The following is a 22,210-nucleotide window of genomic DNA, read 5'->3' on the forward strand; positions in this document are numbered from 1 at the left end:
CTTACTTTTCCCGTCATTTTTCTTTGCACTCGAGGATGATATCGAGTATATAATGGCCGACAAACCAGCTAGCTTGATGCGAGGCATTCCCGACAAACTTTTCGTCTACTGTGACATTTGCGAGCCTTATATCACGGGTGATGTACAATCGCCTCTTTTTCGAATAGTCGCACTCGACGCTCGAAATGATTATTCGTTTGCATCTAGCTAGATAAGCCATTTTTCGCCCGCACAATATATCGCTTTGCGTCAAACATGTTTCCGAACAATCGAAATAGATATAAGAGATCAACTGGGGAGAGGTATACCATTCGAATTCGGAACGTTGACTGTGACTTTGCACTTTAGACGTATCAATTAGATATTATAAAATACACGGAATCTGCGAAAGAGAAAAAATGCACTTGACCGTTTATTATTATTATTATTAATGGACTATTACTCGGTATATCGCGACGAATTACAGAACGGAGGCGGCCGCGGCGGCGGAATTCCGCGAGTTTTCGTCGAATCGCTCTATCAACGCGGTCACGGAATCAGTAGTTTTCTCGGGGGATTATTCAGACGCGTACTACCATATTTAGGTAAAGCCGTACGAGCTGTGGGGAAAAAAGCTTTACGAGCCGGTGTTAATGTAATCGAAGACGTCGAAAACAATACGCCATTTAAGATAGCGGTCAAACACCGTTTTTGAGAATCGCGAGACAAACTCGAGAGAAAAGCCAAAGAAAAAATAAGTAGTCTAATGAAGGGCTCGGGATATAAGTCTGATGCGAAAATGCATGTAGCTCAGTTCCCTTTTGTCGGGCTTGATAATCACATCGCACAATCCGCAATAACATCGGCTCGTAAGCGACGACGGACGAGTAAGAAAATCAAAGCGGCTGGGAAAAAAAGAACGAGTACAAAAGCACAGAGAAATAAAAAGGAAAAGAAAAGTCATACGGTTGTGAAAAAAAGACTTAAGACGTCTGCGAAACGACGTAAAATCGATAAAAAACGTACCGTATTCGATATATTTTCTTAAGCGGTTATATTCGAAGCATTCTAATTTAACGACGGTGGTAACCGACGGATGACAGCGAGCAATTTGCGATAAAGAAATATGTCTTTTCTTCACACGCATTCGAGCGAGTGTTTAAAGAGCGAACTCGATCTCTTCTCTCTACCACCTACGCAAACTAGCATCGAAAGTTCGCAATGGATTCATTACAAACCCATGACCTTTCTCTCTCGGGCGACTCGCCGATAGAATTCGTCATCTCCAGATATGGAGAAGAATATTTGGATATCACGCACACCATGCTGAGTCTTCGTCTACGTGTAGAAACAAACGCCGATTCCGCGAGACAGGCTTCAGGAACAAGCGCCGAAAGAATAGCCGTAGGCCCCGTAAATCATTTGCTTCATTCTATCTTCAATCAAATCGACGTGTATTTCAATCAAAAGCTCGTGTCGCCTCCAAACAACGCTTATGCGTACCGAGCGTACATAGAGGCGTTGTTAAATTATTCTTCACCCGCAAAAACTTCCCATCTAACTTCCTGTTTATGGGACATGGATGCACCTGGACACATGGACGATCTGTTGGAATCAAATCCCGGCAATCCCGCTCTCGCGAGACGCGCTTGTTACATTTCCGGAGGGAAGGCGTTAGATCCCGTAGGACATCTCCATTGCGACGTTTTCAATCAAGACAAATTTTTAATTAACGGTGTAGAAGTACGGTTGAGATTCGTTCGTTCGAAAGATTCGTTCTGTCTCATGGAAAATAGCGGAACATCGAAAATTCATATTCTCGATGCTACCTTGCTCGTTAGAAGGGCGAAAATAAGCTCAGGTTTGTTACTTGCGCATGCTAGAATGAGTAAAATTACAGCCAAGTATCTGCTCACGAGAGTCGAGGTTAAAACATTCACGATTCCTAGCAGTGTTATGGGTGAATCGTTAGATAATGTAATATTTGGTCAATTACCGAAGCGAGTAATAGTCGGTTTCGTTAGTAATAAAGCGTTTAACGGTGACAGAAAATTAAATCCGTTTAATTTCAAAAATCTACGGAATAAATTTCTTTTCGCTGTACGTCGATGGCACGCAAATTCCCAGTAGACCTTTGCAACCAGCTTTCTCCGTGGAGGAACCGCTTTACATCGAAGCTTATCAAACGCTTTTCTCAGGAACAGGTATACATTTTTTGAACAAAGGAAATTCTATAAGCAGAGACGATTATTTCAAAGGATATACTTTATTCGCTTTTGATCTTACTCCCGATCTATCCGCTAATTGCGCTGGACATTGGAATCTCGTCAAACATGGTAGTTTACGATTAGAAGTGCGATTCGTAAAGGCACTTTCTGAGACGGTTAATTGTATTAATTATGCCGAATTCGATAATGTCATAGAAATCGACTCGTCTCGTCAGATCATCGTCGATTTTTCGGGGTAGGTTTTTTATAGACGCTTAAAATTGTTCCCCCTCTACTTTGCTCAAAACACCAACATCATTGCGCAACGTTTCGAAAAATATTCAGTTTCGTTGGAGACACGCTCGGCGTCGTCGTTTCGTATAAAGCCTCGCGTCGAATCACATAAGTTTTTCGTAAGATGGATATAATCGTCGATATTCAGGGTTTCCGCGATGCGAAGAAAAAGTTTATCCCTAAGGAGGTTGCTGTTGTAGCGATTGACGCTCCAATCGTCGATCATTGGATTATGATACCGCCGCATTTGTTTGCCGAATTACCCGAAAAAATAAGACAAGAAAACAACTGGCTCACGCGAAATCATCACGGCATTGAATGGTTCGATGGCGAAACTAATCCGAAATATTTTACTTCGCAACTGCGGCAAATTACAAGATGCGTGCGTCACATTTATGTTAGAGGAAACGAAAAAGCGAGTTATTTGCAGAATCTACTTTCTAGAAATATATATAATTTGGAAGGCATCTCACCGGCATTCAAAAATCTGACGGTAGAAGAAGAGTGCGGACATCACGGATTTCGAAAATTCGGAATCTTTCATTGTGCATTACGCAACGCTTACAAATTAAAAAGCTGGATAGTTGCGCAAAATAATTTCAACAGCGACGGAGACAGCATTACTCAAACGACTTGCAGTTCTCCCGAAATTTTGATAGTAAGCGACGACGACGACGACGACGATGAAAATGAAAATATTAAAGCATAATCAAATAATAAAATAGAGAAGAAAAATCTGCAAAAAATCGAACATACGGCTATTAACCGCTCCACGCAAACAGACATTGAAAATCCGTTAGCTGTACAAGCCGAAAACAAGCCACCAAAAGAAATTATTCAAATAATACCGCTTGTTCGCTCGTCTTCGCTGCAAACAAATGGACTCTCGCGAATTTCCGCAATCATTGCGTCAGCTAGATGTCATACATGTGGGAGTCTATCCTTCCGACAGATTGCCGATGATGTGGACGAGGTCGACGGCTATCGTCGCTAATACGGACAATCATAATCGCCCTGGAGAACACTGGATCGCTCTCTTCCTCGACGAACACGGTACAGGGACATACTTCGATAGCTACGGAATACCGCCCTTGTATCTCGGTTTTTTCCTTCGTCTCCGACGAAATTCCAACATTTATCGATGGAATACCGAACAACTACAAGGACTTTTTTCTCAAACCTGCGGACACTACAGTTGTGTATTTTTATATTATATGTGCAGCGCTTACGATCTTGATGGATTTCTTAGTCTTCTGTAGTCTTTTTTCCAAAAATTGCGAATATAACGATCATTTAATCGTAGAATTATTTCATAAAATTTTTCTTCGCGAAAAGAAACATGAAAAATATAATGTTAATTAAAAGCGTGTTTAATTGTAAGAAGATATAAAAATATTTTTGCAAAGTGCTACGAATTGTATGCAGGTACATTAATAAATGTGAAAATTTTTTATCTTAATTCGTGTTTAATACTTTTAGCTTTTCCCTTCTTCCTTTATAACACCCCACCTCGCGTTCGATCATCAGCCTGTTTATCTTTAATTTTCCATTATCAGAATCCACTGAAGCGCGAGAGAGTGTAGTCTCATTATAATTATTGTCTCGTGCTGAGACTTTGTCTTTTCCGATAAAGCGCGTCATGAACCGTTCGAGCGGGGGCTTGTTTCGATGTTCCATAGCGGGCCCGAGATGAAGTGGGGAGGTAAGGATTGTTTCGTCGAGACATATAGCGACTACCCTGAAAGTCGGTAGGTGGGGGTTCGTTCTGCCAAGACGTAGCGACTAAAAGTTAGGTAACGGGAATTTGACTTGGAGCCCTATACCAGAGCTGGAGTGGGAGGAGAATTGCTTCTTCGAGTCTAGAACCGTGGAGGTAGAGAAATAAAAATTTGCTAAATCGGCGACATAACCGGAATCGGCCAAACGCAGCTCTGGGCCACTATGGTGCAAGCCAATCAAAATCGATACTTCCGGGAGGTGGGGTATTGTTTCTTCAGATATTTAGCACCTAAACTAACTTCTCAATATTCTAGTCCACCAATCAGAACGCCACCCTCCACTTTACCTGGCCACGTCCACGGCGCCAGGGGCCGAGTGGTGGGGGTTTGTTTTGACGCACCATAGGCCCATATCTACTTATATGTAAGAATAAGTATAGGGGAATAGACATGTAATAAGAAAATAAACCGTAAAAAATTGTTCTACAAATTATTTTAATTTTGTGTAAAATTGTATATCCTACAAAAATAATGATATCAAAAAAATTGCGCTAAGTGAAAATAAAAACTTATAAAAATATTTTAACCAAAAAAAGTTATACAAAATAGTTGTTTTAATTTTCTACATTATATCCTAGAAAAATGATGATATCCAAAAATTACGCTAACTGAAAATAAAAACTTAAAATATTTTAACTAAAAAAAATTGTACAAAATAATTGTTTTAATTTCCTACAAATAATATTAAAAAGTTGCGCCAACTGAATAAAAATTTTCACTATAAAATATACATTTCTTTTTTATTTCCAATATTAAAAGAAAAATGATATTAAATGAATTGTAATATATCTATTATAAAAAATCGTTGAAAATATGAACAATCATATACATTGCAATAATCATATGCATATATCCTGAAAAGTTTAATTGAAAAAAAAAAAAGGAAATGATAATACAAAATACAAAATTAAAAATTATTAAAAAAATTAAAAATTAGAAATTAATAAAAAAAAAATAAAAATTTATATAAAAATTAAAAATTAATACATATAAAAAAATTTTAGTTAAAAAACTTAGCGCTGCTAATTTCATTAGCACATTATTCAACGTAGCAGCGCTATTTTGCAAATACATATACTGTTTTTTACGCGGACTTAGCACCTTTTTTTACCTTTTTTTTAAAAGGGTAATTTTTTTAGGGATATCACTCTTTTTTGTACTATATGTTAAACATCTTTAAATAAATGAGCAAAGAACCCGCCACCACCCCCGTCATATTTCATTAAAATTCGACTGTCCTCTTTGCTTACTATATAGATATTCAGATCCTTCAAACTTCTTTGCTATTCTTATTGCAAAAATAACGGATAATTACAAATCAATATGTCATTAGAAATCTACATTTATTATTCACAATTATTACTTATAAATCCATTAATGAATAATCGTTGCTTTGCTTATCTAATTTATCATTGAATATATAAATGGAACGGAGAAAAAGTGAGTTATTTAATTCTATTTTTAATAGTAAGGATAATAAAGACAAATTATCAAGAGACACGGTAGTGTTGGCAACTTACCTAAATATTTTTTCACAGTTCATAAATAATGCAGAATATGAAGCAGTCTTCACGAAATTATTGTTGATACATTACAACATTCTTTTATATGGGACTGATCGAAAGGGTTTTCTATCATTTTTATACAAATATTTTATAACTTATATTATACATTTACAGTTCCAGAAACGAAAAAGAACCAGCAACAATTAATGATAATGAAACTCACAAAAGGTAAGCAATGATTATTAATAATATCTATAAAGATATTTTATAATATAATTTATTATTTTATATATTTTATTTCAATCTTTTATTATAATCTTCTATTATATATGTTTCACGCATGATACTGTTTAACTTTTATTTAAATGTCTTATTATAATTCATATATGTATTATACATACAAATACATATAATTACTCATCGCAATAACTAATGATTGTTATAATACATATATATTACTATATGTTGCATGCGCAATACAAATGCATTATAATAAAAAATTAAAATAGACGATTAAAATTAAAACTAACCATTAGTTGTTGCGATACGTAACTATATGTACTTCTGCGTATAACACATATATATGTATTACAATAAAAGATTAAAATAAAGGTTAACCAAGTATTGTGTGTGCAACTCATATGCATTACAATAAGGATTAAAATAATAAAATATATAAAATAATAAAATATTATAAAATTTTTTATAGAAATGATAGATAACAATCTATTATTTCATTATAAAAATGTTTTATAATCTATTTTAATATTTTATTATCTTAATCTTTTATTATAATGCATATGTATTGCACACACAGTACTTGGTTAACTTTTATTTTAACACTTTATTGTAATACATATTGTAATACATATATATAATAAAAATATAGAAATATATAATAAAAATAGATGACAAAGAATTAATTTTTATTTTAATCTTTTATTGTAATACATAATATAAAAATATTTTATATTGTACAATATATTTTATACATTTCTATTTTCAGATCTAACGAAAAGGAAAATGAAGAAAATCCTAAAAAGTAAGTGTAACACATTATATTATTAATACATATGCGAAAGAAATGATAGATAACAAGGGAATAAAAATTTATTTTACTATTTTTATTGTAATTCACTTATTGTAATTACTTATTTTTTATTGTAATTCATATTTGTGTTGCACACACAATACATATATGCATTACAATAAAAGATTAAAATGAAGATTAATCATTTATTATCTATCATTTCTACTATCATTTCTAAACATATTTTATAATATATATTTTATATGTTTCCATTCTTTCAGAACCTACAATATGGAAGAAATGGAGCCAGAAATTGAATTGTCGTCCTTTTTACGTGTTGAGGCTGAAGCGGCTTTAAAAGAAAATATAATACTTAAAAAAAATACAAAAATTAATGGAAACACAAAAATTAATGGAAACACAAAAAGAATCGCCGCCACCAACGATGGCATCACTACCACCGCCACTGCCGCCGTCAACGTCGTCACCGCTGCCATCGCCGTCAGCGTCGTCACCGCTGCCACCGCCGCCGTCGTCACCGATAACGACAGCGGGGCAAGTAAGAGGTAAATAATTTTGAATTATATAATTGGCACGTTAATTATAAAGGAATCAGCTAAATGAATCAGCTATGTTAAAAGTTAATAAATCTATTACATTTTCAGATTTATGAATTTAACATTGCCCAAAGTATTTTTAGCCTACTATAGAATTAAAATTTTTATTTTCATGAATTTTTGTGTCGTATAAATTATATTTTACAAAAGAAATTTTTAATTCACAAATAATTATTTTTATATTTTAAAAGGCTAAAAGTATTTTGCGTAATGTTAAATTCATGAATCTGAATGTACATATATTAAAATTAGATTTATTAACTTTCAATATAGTTAATCCGTGCAGTTCTTCTTTAAATATTATATTCAAATAAAATAACATTAAAATATTTCTTTTATTGTAGAACAACCGCGTGCACGATGGGCTAGAGCGGGACGGTCGAGAGGACGAGCCCGAGGCCGAAGTTCCAATCCAAGAACCTCAGCCCGTTATAGAAATAATATTTTTAATTTTTATTAATATTTAAATGTGTATGCGTGTGCGTGTGTGTGTGTGTGTGTGTGTGTGTGTGTGTGTGTGTGTGTGTGTGTGTGTGTGTGTATCATCATAACATAGAATATTTTTTATAAATGTGTCTTTTTGTTTTTTCTTTCTATGCTTTGCATAAACTACTTTTTATTTTTCATTTCCTTTTGCAAAGCATAAGCTATTTTTAATTTTGAAAATTTAAATATTCTATGTTATGATGATATAAAAAGATGTTTGTATGTGTGTGCATGCGTGTGCGTGTGTGTATGTATATCATCATAGCATAGAGTATTTTTTCTTTCTATGCTTTTGCATAAACTACTTTTCATTTTTTTCATTTTTAATTTTCTTTCGCAAAGCATAAGTTATTTTTAATTTTGAAATTTTGAATTTCAATACTCTATGTTATGATGATATAAAAATATGTTTGTGTGTGTGTGCGTGTATATGTGTGTGTGTGTGTGTGTGTATACATCATCATACATAGAATATTTTTTTTTATAAATGTGTTTTTTCGTTTTTTCTTTCTATGCTTTGCATAAACTACTTTTTATTTTTAATTTTCTTTTGCAAAGCATAAGCTACTTTTAATTTTGAAATTTAAAAATTCTATGTTATGATGATGTGTGTGTGTGTGTGCGTGTGTGTGTGTGTGTATCATCATACATAGAATATTTTTTATAAATGTGTCTTTTTGTTTTTTCTTTCTATGCTTTGCACAAACTACTTTTTATTTTTCATTTCCTTTTGCAAAGCATAAGCTATTTTTAATTTTGAAAATTTAAATATTCTACGTTATGATGATATAAAAATATGTTTGTATATGTGTACATGCGTGTGCGTGTGTGTATGTAATATCATCATAGCATAGAGTATTTATTTTTTCTTTCTATGCTTTTGCATAAACTACTTTTCATTTTTTTCATTTTTAATTTTCTTTTGCAAAGCATAAGTTATTTTTAATTTTGAAATTTTGAATTTCAATACTCTATGTTATGATGATATTAAAATATGTTTGTGTGTGTGTGTGCGTGTGTATATGTGTGTGTGTGTGTGTACATCATCATAACATAGAATATTTTTTTTTATAAATGTGTTTTTTCGTTTTTTCTTTCTATGCTTTGCATAAACTACTTTTTATTTTTAATTTTCTTTTGCAAAGCATAAGCTACTTTTAATTTTGAAATTTAAAAATTCTATGTTATGATGATTTCTTTTAAAATCGCTTCAGCCTCAACATGTAACGATGACGATAATTCAATTACTGACTCCATTACTTCTTCCATGATTAGTTTGTGCGTGTGCGTCTGTGCGTGTGTGTGTGTGCATCATAACATAGAATATTTTTTATAAATGTGTCTTTTTGTTTTTTCTTTCTATGCTTTGCATAAACTACTTTTTATTTTTCATTTCCTTTTGCAAAGCATAAGCTATTTTTAATTTTGAAAATTTAAATATTCTACGTTATGATGATATAAAAATATGTTTGTATATGTGTACATGCGTGTGCGTGTGTGTATGTAATATCATCATAGCATAGAGTATTTATTTTTTCTTTCTATGCTTTTGCATAAACTACTTTTCATTTTTAATTTTCTTTCGCAAAGCATAAATTATTTTTAATTTTGAAATTTTGAATTTCAATATTCTATGTTATGATGATTTTTTCTTTCTATGCTTTTGCATAAACTACTTTTCATTTTTAATTTTCTTTCGCAAAGCATAAATTATTTTTAATTTTGAAATTTTGAATTTCAATATTCTATGTTATAATGATTATATCAATTGCAATAAAATGAGCATTATATTTTTTCAATGCCATTGCTAGAGCTGTGATGACTATACCAGAACCACTACCTATTTCTAAACAAATCACAGGTTTCATCGCATGCAGAATGTCTAAATCTTCTTCCAAAGCATCTATTAAAAGATACGAATCCTCAGAAGGATCATAAACTGTCTTGAGTTCTTCATCTGATAAATTAACTACTGGAATTTCCATAATTTACGGTGAAAATTGTAAGAAATTTCTTTTATAAAACTTGCAAAGTAATCAATGTTAAGTAATAACAATCCGCTGCTTCAGCTCTATTTGACATATCCTATAACAAAGAGAATAGTTATGCATAAAAAATAATACTCTTCGCAACTTTTGTACGCAATTTGTAGTACATGATAGAAGCACAATTTTTTATAACATTCCAATAATTATATATGAAAATTGAAAATGATTTTCAAAATGCTCAAGAATTCTTGTAAAATAGGTAACAATAAGATATATATGTTGCTTGTGTAAGTAAATCGCAATTTTTTATCGTTACAATTCGATGAATAAACATATATTTTGCAATAAATAGTACGTACTGTGAAAGAAATATAAGAATAATAAATATACGTAAATTAATTAGTTACATTTAAAATTATTGTTGTTTCTCAGCTTCCACTTTGGCTGGCTCTTCCTTATCCGACTCAACAGTAGTACTACTATACACAGAACTATTATCTAAAAGTGTTTTTCTCTTAGCAGTGCTCTTTTCGATAGCTTGATGAATTTTGTTTAATCGCTCTTGAGTGGTTTGTAAGATGTTGCTAACAATAGTAATTTTGTGCTTAACATTAATAAGTTTCTTTACATAAGAATCTGTCTCTAGCGGATATTGTAGTGCGTCGTTAATTCTCTGAAGTTCCTCTGTTAAGGATTCAATCCGCTGCTTCAGCTCTATTTGACATATCCTATAACAAAGAGAATAGTTATGCATAAAAAATAATACTCTTCGCAACTTTTGTACGCAACTTGTAGTACATGATAGAAGCACAATTTTTTATAACATTCCAATAATTATATATGAAAATTGAAAATGATTTTCAAAATGCTCAAGAATTCTTGTAAAATAGGTAACAATAAGATATATATGTTGCTTGTGTAAGTAAATCGCAATTTTTTATCGTTACAATTCGATGAATAAACATATATTTTGCAATAAATAGTACGTACTGTGAAAGAAATATAAGAATAATAAATATACGTAAATTTGCAAGAAGATTTTCCTTCCGGTTTTTTTGGAGAGGATCATCTCGTTTTTAACGGTATACTGGTGGTATGCGATACGAGCTTTCGGGTTTTCTGTGGCGATACGTTAATGCGATGCGTTCTTTCCTTTTTTGTGATTGACGGTTTAAATTTTCCGTTATTGTACATATATTTGCTTCCGATTTTTTGACTTTTTTTGACTTTGCGTTGTTCCGAAACTTATTTACATTTCTCCTATGACTGTTAATTTTAATTTTATCTTAATGTTTATTATTCGCTTTGTTAGTCGACATTGAAAAGGATCCGAATTGGATTGAAACGCGGCGTTTGTCATGTTCAAATTAAATAAACATTTTCATATGGTTATTTTATTGTAATAACCGTTTTATTATTTTTTGCATATTTCCACCATTGCGTTGGTCCTTGTAGCCTTTTAACTAATTTTTTATTGATTTGCAAGAAGAAACGCGAAAAATAAATGTTACTATTATTGCATGCGCGCTGAACAGAAAACTTGACGTCACCTTGTGGCGCGAATTCTCTCGTCCAGTTGATCCACCGTAGGTTTCAAGAGACTCATAAGACCTTCCGTTAATGCATCCCGCGTCGGATTTTCGCAAAAGTCATCTATCTTGTCGTCGATAGATGTATTGTCACTCGCTGTGTCCACGTCCATGTTATAGCTGTAGTGAAGTAGACACTACCGTGTCTCTTGATATATATATATATACAGGGTGACCCATTTTAACTTAGGCAGCCAAATAACTCGAAAAATAAGCAAGATAGAGAAAAATGTTTTAGACAAAAGTTGTATGGTTTCGAGGGGGCCATAAGATGGTATCATTGGTTTGACCTCGAAGAGTCATTTGAAGGTCACGTGAAGGTCACTTCAATTTTTTTAAATGGAACATCCTATATATTTTTGTACATTCTTGTAGCTCATCTCGAGAGCTTTCCAAAACACTATAATTAAGTACATTTTCGTTAAGTACTTTTTGAGTTATGAGGCTTGAAATAATTTCTTAATTTTACATAAACCGTAAAATATCTTGTAAAATATTCATTTTTCGATTACCTTACCTTAATAGTTTTATGTACAAAATAATGAGAGGAATCAATTGGTGTAAAGAAAACACATAGTTGTTTCGAAGAAAAAATATGTAATTTGCAATTAACAATTCCATATTTTTTCTTAAAAACAACTATGTGTTTTCTTTACACCAATTGATTCCTCTCATTATTTTGTACATAAAAGTATTAAGGTAAGATAATCGAAAAATGAATATTTTACAAGATATTTTACGGTTTATGTAAAATTAAGAAATTATTTCAAGCATCATAACTCAAAAAGTACTTAACGGAAAGGTACTTAATTATAGTGTTTTGGAAAGCTCTCGAGATGAGCTACAAGAATGTACAAAAATATATAGGGTATTCCATTTAAAAAAATTGAAGTGACCTTCACGTGACCTTCAAATGACTCTTCAAGGTCAAACCAATGATACCATCTTATGGCCCCCTCGAAACCATACAACTTTTGTCTAAAACATTTTTCTCTATCTTGCTTATTTTTCGAGTTATTTGGCTGCCTAAGTTAAAATGGGTCACCCTGTATATATATATATATATATATATATATATATATATATATAATCTGAAATAATAATATAGATACAATCTAATCTAAATATATAAATGTTATATGTATATTATTATTTTATATAATTACCTGAAGTGACACACTTAACCTTTTACAACATATTTATAAGCACCGTTAACGCCACAGAGCGCTACTAACGCTGCGTCGCGTGAATCACTGCTAGCGCATTCTTGTGGCAGACGTTGGAAACGTATTTCTGTATATTCTTTGTTACGTTAAGAGGAGTTGACGATGACCATGACGACGTTTCTTAATCGAAATTTTCACATTTCAGACTTTGCATCATGATATCTCCGTTTACAGAGCACGTAGCGCAAAAATAAAAACACTTTTATTATTTAATTTAAACCCAAGCTATCGATTAATTCTACTAAGAACTCGATCCGTTGAGCGGTTATATGAGAAATAAAAATATCGAGTTATACTCTCAATCCGACTCGCGTAATAATACACGGAGTGCATTTTTTTGCTTACGCTGGGACTTAGCAAAGACACTACCGTGTCTCTTGAACACGGAGTGCATTTTTTTGCTTACGCTGGGACTTAGCAAAGACACTACCGTGTCTCTTGATTGTGCCATGTGATTTATTAAAAATCAAAGATTATGAAAGATCATGAGTTTCAAACAATTAATAATATATATTTAAAATATTAATAATACATATTAAATTTATAATAACAATTTATCATATATATATATAATATTATATAAATTTGTATATTTATTATATATATATATATATATATATATATATATATATATAATAAATATACAAATATATATATATATATATATATATATATATATAAATACAAATATATATATATATATATATATATATATATATATATATATATATATACAAATATATATATATATATATATATATATATATATATATATATATATATAAAGTTGTTATTATATATATATATAAATATTAAAGAATTGTAATATGTTTTATAAATTTTTAATTTTAGATGTTATTTAAATATTAATATGCATTATTATATCTATATTATACCTATAATAAAAATTTAATTCAAGATAATATAATTAATAAATATTAACATATAAAGTTACAAATATAGAACAAATCAAATACAATTTAAAAAATAAATCAGAATACAATTTAAATTAGATAATACATTTTTAGTACATTAGTAATATAATGTTAAATATATTGCAAATACTTTTTCATTTAATATAATTAAAATTATTCATATAATATAACATAATTTAATTATAATTATTTATATATTATAATTACGAACATAATTTACACTTCATTTAATTATATATTTAATTATAATATAACATACTTTAATTATAATTATTTATATATTATTATTATGAATATAATTTACACTTTGCTTTACTTCATGTTAATAAAGAAATAAAAACATCAGTAAATTGCAGGCTAAAATGAATCCTTGTAAATGCACGTGCATTTAATTATATATTATTAACGCACATAAGCATAAATAATAAATCGAAAAATATAAACATTATAAAAAACTATTTGTAACAAAGATATATAGATGTATTCGCGTCACAATTGTTACTTTTATTAAACGGTTATTGTTGATATTTGACAAAATTTTGAAAGTAATTCTGTTGACTTTTGATTTCGAAAAAGCGCATTTGTATCTTGCTTTCAATATTTGAAATATATTGCTGCATACATCTGAAATTTTCTTCTAATTCTGTTAATTTGCTTGTCTAAAACAGATTATAATATATATTATATTTAATTATTATTAATATCTTTATTGTTCCCCTCAGGGTTACAATCTATTACAAAAAACTCTTAAAACTACTTTTATCCTAAAACTTAACCTATACTTATTAACTACTTGAGGGATCGCGAATCTCTTCGCTCCCCCTCCCTCCTTTACACACATACACACGCCCTCGACTTCCGCTTCCTCTTGCTTTTTCCTTCAACCTCGCAACTCCGTCGTCCCTCCCTCTACCCTCTTTCTCTCTCTCTTCCCCCCCCCTCTCTCTCACTCTCACTCTCACTCTCTCTCTTCCTCTTCCTCTCTTCTCCCTCCTCTATCTTTTCCTACTTCTCTTTCTTTCTCTATCTCTCTCATCCACCATTCTCCCTCCCCTCCTCCCCCCAATATCCACCCTGCCATTTCCTGCCAGCTTTCCTCCACACTCTACACCCCTCCCATACGTGTTCCCAAGTCTCCGTCTCCCCTTCACATAACCTACACATCCTTTTATCTTCCTCTTCCCAATAATTACTCTCCCCTATCTCATTCCCCAATCTAAACCTCAATACCCTCCTCCACCTGCTCTCTCCCCATCCCTTCTTTAGATATTCTGGTATTCCTTCTTCCTTTATCATCTTATACCATCTGTTATATCTTGAGTCTCTTATCCTTCCTTCCCTCTCCAACCTTTGCTCCTCTTTGTCCTTCTTAATCAATTCTCCAAACCATTCATCCCCTTCCTCTCTCTTCCTCTCTACCTCTCCAATCCTCCATCCCCTGCTTTCAAAAAACCTCTTTCTCTCCTCCTCCCACTCTGATCCTACCTTTCCCTCCCTCGCCCCCTCCCTTAATTCCTCCCAACATAGTCTCGTCAACTCACTACCTTTCCCTTCCTTCAGCCTTTCCTCAAATCCCCAAGCTCTCCTTCCCGCTCTCTCTCTTAACTTTCCCCTCTTAATTTCTTCCCTTATCAAATATCCTGGTGTTCTTCTCTCTAGGCCCATTACCCACCTCATATATCTTTCCTCCAGTCTTTCTATTCCTTCCCTTTCTTTCCAACCCCATATCTCAACTCCATAGCTCAATACTGTCCATATTAGCCTGTCAAACAGCCATAGCCTTCTACTCCAATCCTTGCCAAACTTTCTCCTCCCTATTCCCCATACTTCTCCCAATACCGCCGCCGCCCTCTTAATCCTTTCCCTAATATGCGCTTCTTGTCCTCCATTCCTCTGCAACGTATATCCCAGGTACCTAAATTCCCTTACCTCCTCCATCCTTTTTCCTCTCCACCTCCACTCTCTCTTCTTCATTCTACCTCCTCCCTTCTTAAACCTCATTACCTTCGTCTTATCTACATTCAACTCTAAACCTTTCCTCTCTATATATTCCTCCAATCATGCTCCTCATTTCATCTTCCTCCTCCGCCAATAGCACTATATCATCCGCATAAGCTAGGGTATATATCCTTTCTCCCCCACTCATCTTGATCGCTCCTTACTTCACCTTTCCCATCTCCTCCTCCAAGTCCGCAATCATTATACTAAATAACAACGGACTCAATGGACATCCCTGTCTTACCCCCCTTGCCGTCCAAAAACTCTCCCCCGTTTCCCCTCCTGTTCTTACCCTACTTTTCGTCTCTCTCAGTGCTTTATATTATATTTAATATTTAATATTATAATAAATATTACTAAATATTATATTAAATATTATCTCGTGTATGTGTATATATATATATATATATATAATATTAATACATTTAATACATATATATAATACATACAATAATAATAATAATCTTAAATATAATAGGAATAAATAATAATTATGGATTATGAAAATTACAAATTTGCTAAAATGAGAATAAAATTATTCTTCTATTGTACTATGTATTGTATTATATTATGTGCATTGTGTTGCACTATATTTTACTTAACAACTCTTTTGTTTGCAAGGAATGCTTATAAATAATACTTTGCAAGTAACTTTCAACAAATAAAAATCAAAATTTAGAATTAGAGATTTTTAAAATAAAATTAGAAATTTAGATGAGCTGCAGCTGTCACAGAGATAATATCATTATAATATTATAATATTATAACTGTTATATCTAGCAAGTGCATTAATTTGTTCTTAACTTATCCATCTTTATTAAATTTTTATTTTAGTAATCAAATGGCTCGTGTAATATTAAAGAAATGCGAATCACATTACGTAATACTTTCTCAATCATATTGAAATACATTTAAATTTATTTAACTAAGAGCTGAACATCTAGACTAACTAAGATTTAAATCTGAAGCTTGTAAATTCTCTTTTTAAAATTTATATAAATCGATTTTCACTAAAATTTCCAAGTAAAGAAATTATCTTTCTCTTTTGCTTTTGCTTGCTCGCTCACTCTTTCCCACTTTTTAATTCATTAAAAATTACATATTTTCAAAATAATATATTTTCGGAAATTAGAAATAAAAATACGCTTATTTTATAAAAAAAATTAAATGACATTAATTTCTGCTTATTACTTTGAGATACTGTGACATTAATATATTCTGTATGAAAACAAAAAGATCAATGATTAATAAATGAAATATTAGTATAATGATATTCATAAAATTTACATTTACTTTCGTATTTTTTTCTTTCACAAAAAACCATAACTTCTTACATTCATTTAATTCAACTTGCGTCACTTTATAAAATTTATCTGTTAGCAAGTCGTTTATCTAAAACAGATCATTTTGATGATATTAAACAGCAATATTTGATGTCGCATCATAGTTATTTATTTTACATATATATATGTACATAAGCACATGCAATTTTTACCTTTTCGAGTTGATTTGTGGAATACACATGATTAATAATAATAATAAACGTTGCATACTCGCTGACTTGTCTATAACAGTAAAACAATAAATGTATTGATACACAAATAAATTGTTGAATGATAGATATATATTTACGGAGAGAAAACTGTGTTACTTAGGTTTTATATGCTCAAGATTATGTAATATGAAATTGAGTATTACAGGATTCCTTGCATGCTTCGCAATAGTAAAAAGAAAATAATTAATATAATTTTTATCGAAAAAATCTTTTAAAAACATAATCGATGTTGTACTATCATTCTTTATTAGATTTAGATAGTTTTTGATAAATTGTGAATTTTCAGGGCGAGAGAAATTTTAAAAGTTTAGATTTAAATTTTTCTTTTCCCAGACGATATACTCCCCACCAAGGAGAATCTTCATTGCTAAGAGAATAGTACAATACTTTTAAACCTTGACAGTATGTCCATTCTTTCCACCATGGCAAAAGCCTACGAGATTTAACAAAAAACAAATTCTAATATAAAAGTTTTGCACATATTAATCTTATATTTTGATTAAATAATTTAACAAATTATAATTTCATAACATAACATAATAAATTTAAATTTTGATATATAAATAATGAAATAAACATTGCATATGTATTTACAAAACAATTAAATTAAAATGACCGAGAATATATAAGAAAAATTACGTGTTCTTTTCGGGATCTGCGAGATGTCGATTTAAAATATGTCGGGCATTTTCTATGCATATGCGACCATCAAGATTACATGCCCATTTCGCAGCCTCCATTCTTAAATTCTTTGTAAGATCGTGTTCATTAGAAACTTCATCGTATTTAAGTTTATCAAGCAAATCGTTTAGTAAGTCTAGCATTTTCCCCTAAATATATAAATATATATATATATATATTTATATGTATTTATATTGTTACTTGATATAAATCTTATATTTTTCGATTCTTGCATTATATATTGCCATACCGAAAGATATCTTGCGCAAATATATTTTACATGGTTTTATATATTAAGAACGTTTTGTCTTGGTAAACAGCTCTAAATTTCTTTTTATAAAAATATCTATTATATGTATAGCTATACTTATATTGTATATGTATTTACACAAATTTGAATTTTACTTGCGTGCATATTCACACATGCTTAACACATGCAAACATGTCCATATCAAAATATACATACAAAAATACATATTTTGTAGACATATAGACATACATGTAGACATTATATGTATAATATAATTTAATAACTTTTTAACTGTTTGTGTGTGTACTAAACACACAGATAACTGATGTACATATACGTTTCCTACTAATTTTCTATCTAAAAATTAATGATATTTAAATCGTCATTATGAATATCATGCTTGGATTAAAAATGGTAACAATTTTCATATTTTCCTTTATTTTCCTCTCCAACTTTTTATAATTAGTACACACTGTATTCGAATGAAAATAGATACTTATGATTCATCCAAAATATATTTAAAAATCGTAATCATATTTTTTTAGCTACATGTATTTTATTGTATGTATTTTTTCTGAAAGCACTTAATAATTATTGTTATAAATGCACACAATATTAATATGTGCAATAAGTAATATGTTTTTAGTATGTTTAAGGCATCATTGACATTGTTTAATAATTTGTGTTATTACCTTGATATTAAAATATATTGGTTCCTGAAATAGAAAGATATTGGACAGATATTCCAAAGCTTTGAACATAGGATACCATGCCACGTAGTCTGTTTCTCGTGATAGATATTTTGTAATATTCCAGAATACAGTGGAATTAAGTTGGTTTGTTATCATTAAGTGGAAAGCGTCATCGATAATTTGGGCACGATTCAAAACATGTAATTTCCTATAATTTTTAGAATTTAGATAACTTGCAATTCTTCGCCAGTTCTCGATATCGTAATTGACTCGATAATATCCTGCCGAAAATAAATAAATTGTATATATATATATATATATATATATATATATATATATATAAATAATTCTTTCAAAGGGTTTATCAGTAAAAGTGTCTGTTTATACTTTTGTACTTATACTTTTATACATTAACACAGATCAAAAATGTATCATAAAGTGAACATAAATGGAAATGCAAATTGTATATTATATTAGGTATAAAAGGTATATTAGGTATATTAGGTATATTAGGTATATTAGGTATATTAGGTATAAAATCACTTTGCATGAAAGTTGAATATTTCTAATAATTGTACGTATGTATGTATGTATATTTAATGTATAATAAATGTAATGTATATAATACATAATATAATAAATAATATTTTTAATAATGTAAATCTTTTTCTCCAATGTGTATGTCTGATATACACTATAAAATGTAATAAATTTATTGCAAACTTACCAATTTGTTGTTTATTAAATACTATCCAGTCACCCAACTGCGTAATATACGACATAGGTATGTCATTATTCACTATCTTATGTAAATTTCTATGTTGTATCGTTACTTTTATCCGTCCGATAGGCTGATTATAATCTCGTGCTATTTTCAATACAGGAAAATATTTTCGTTTTGTTGAAGACTCAATTAGCTGTCTTATAAGTAAATTGTCTGTAGACATTTGAATGGACGAAAGGTTCTTCATAACTTCACCAAAATAGTTAAAAGTTGGCTTGCTAAAGTTATAAAATTTATGCAAAATTTATTGATGTGACAACGAAAGGTATTATAAGCAAATATATATATATATATATATATATATATATATATATATATATATATAATTATCACAATTTAAAATTGTTAATTATATTTTATGTTTAATTTAATTAAATATATAATTAATTACATAATTAATCATATGATTTATAGTTTTTATATAAATATTGATGCTACAGTTTAAATTATAATTTAAAAGAAATGGCCAAACTTGATTACATTTAAAGATAAGTATATATAAAATGAAATATATCTTGAATATTTAATGACATTGAAGGTAAAAAATATTGGAAATGATAATAATAAAGATAATAAAGTATAAAGAAACGGTGTGTTTAAATAAAAATAAAATAAATTTAATTTAAATAAAAATAGTAATTATAGCAATATAGTGTATTACTTACTTGTCCTTTACATATATACGGATACTCTGCCAAAATATCACTTCAGTAATCATGTGTTGTAATATACGCAATACACTGGATACTATAATTATATAATTTACATCAGAATATGAATAAGATAATAGTTATAGTAAATAATAATTAATAATTATGGTAAAAGTGCATAGTATGATATTAAAAGCATTATATATGAGGTTAGTTTACATTGTACTAATTTACAATAAGATACTCTTTGTACTATATAATGTAATCGAAACAAAATTTTATATTTAAAGGAATACGTTTGCATTATGTTGTCCGTTCTGGAAGTAGAACTCTCCCGTAAGGAATAAGGGGGAGGGAGACGGAACTCATTGCGTCCACGAAGTGTACTTTGTAAGACAAAGCGAAGTTCATTCTACATCTAATCTTGATCCTCGCAGAGAGTTTCGTCTACGCAGGGTGTCTCTCTTTACAGTGCTATATCTCGTAAACCAATGATTTTAGAGAAAAATGTTTCAGACAAAAGTTGATTGACTCGAAGGAGAACATAAGATGCCATTGATTCGACCTTGGATAATTGTTTGAAGGTCACATGTAGGTCATCTTTAATTTTTTAAACGGAAATGCCAATTTTTTATTGCTCAGTCTTATAGCTTATCTAGAGAGCTTTTCAAAACGCTATAATAAAGTATTTTTGCGTTGAGTGATTTTCAAGTTGAGGCTTGAAATAATTTCTTAATTTTATAATCTATAAAATATCTAGTAAAATATTCATTTTTCGATTATCTTACCTTAATACTTTTATGTACTAAATAATGAGACGAATCAATTCGTGTAAAGAAAAAACATAGTTGTTTTTAAGAAAAAATATGTAATTGTTAATTGCAAATTACATATTTTTCTAGTATTTTTTCATTGAGTACTTTTCGAGTTATGAGGCTTGAAACAATTTTTAATTTTACATAAACCATAAAATATCTAGTAAAATATTCATTTTTCGATTATCTTACCTTAATACTTTTATGTACAAAATAATGAGATGAATCAATTAGTGTAAAGAAAAAACATAGTTGTTTTTAAGAAAAAATATGTAATTTGCAATTAACAATTCCATATTTTTTCTTAAAAACTATGATTTTTCTTTACACCAATTGATTCCTCTCATTATTTTGTACATAAAAGTATTAAGGTAAGATAATTGGAAAATGAATATTTTACTAGATATTTTATGGTTTATGTAAAATTAAGAAATTATTTCAAGCCTCATAACTCGAAAAGTATTTAATGAAAAAATGTTTAATTATAGTGTTTTGGAAAGCTCTTGAGGCAAGCTACAAGAGTATGGAAAAGTATATAGAGTATCCTGTTTAAAAAGTTGGAGGTGACTTTCACGTGACCTTCAAACGACTTTTCAAGGTAAAACCAATGACACCGTCTTATGGGCCCCTTAAAATCATACAACTTTTGTTTAAAACATTTTCACCGAAACCGCCATAGTTTCAAGATATTCGAGTGTGAAAGTTAAAATGGAACACCCTGTATATATATGTTTAACGCAAACCTTGCTCACTTGCAAATAATATGATACATATATATATATATATATATATATATATATATATATATATATATCCATCCATGTTGTTTGCTAGTGAGCATGTTTTGCGCTAAAGAATGCTTAAAATAACCTGATTGGTGACATATAATCCAAGAAATGCGACAATAGCTTCATTTAACAAAGAGGATAACGGCCAAAGTGGATTTTCATAATAAGAACATTCCTGTATTATTTTATGGGCCATGAAGCGGGCAACTTTGATTTTAGTCGCAACAGAATCTACATTGTCATTGTAGATAATATCTGCTTCTCTGAAAATTATAAATAATGTCTATTTCTGTTGTATAATAACACATAAAAAATATTGTATTTCCAAATTTATAATTAAATGATTCTATTAAATTAACATAT

General features: G+C 30.1%; 1 protein-coding gene across 1 annotated transcript; it reads right to left on the bottom strand.

Annotated features, from left to right (window-relative positions):
* Positions 1 to 8,873: 8,873 nt before the first annotated feature.
* On the bottom strand, positions 8,874 to 11,633 carry LOC145961420 (SNAPIN protein homolog). Its single transcript, XM_083081580.1, has 3 exons — positions 11,435 to 11,633; positions 10,292 to 10,612; positions 8,874 to 9,981 (listed from the first exon to the last, which is right to left on the bottom strand). Exons 1-2 carry the CDS (start codon positions 11,584 to 11,586, stop codon positions 10,300 to 10,302), a joined length of 465 nt encoding a protein of 154 aa, XP_082937706.1. The 5' UTR covers positions 11,587 to 11,633; the 3' UTR covers positions 8,874 to 9,981; positions 10,292 to 10,299.
* Positions 11,634 to 22,210: the final 10,577 nt, after the last annotated feature.

The sequence above is a fragment of the Camponotus vicinus genome, unplaced genomic scaffold (assembly GCF_025532165.1).
Source record: "Camponotus vicinus isolate PSW18456_S1 unplaced genomic scaffold, iyCamVici1.0 SCAF_11, whole genome shotgun sequence".
NCBI classification, from domain to species: Eukaryota; Metazoa; Arthropoda; class Insecta; order Hymenoptera; family Formicidae; genus Camponotus; species Camponotus vicinus.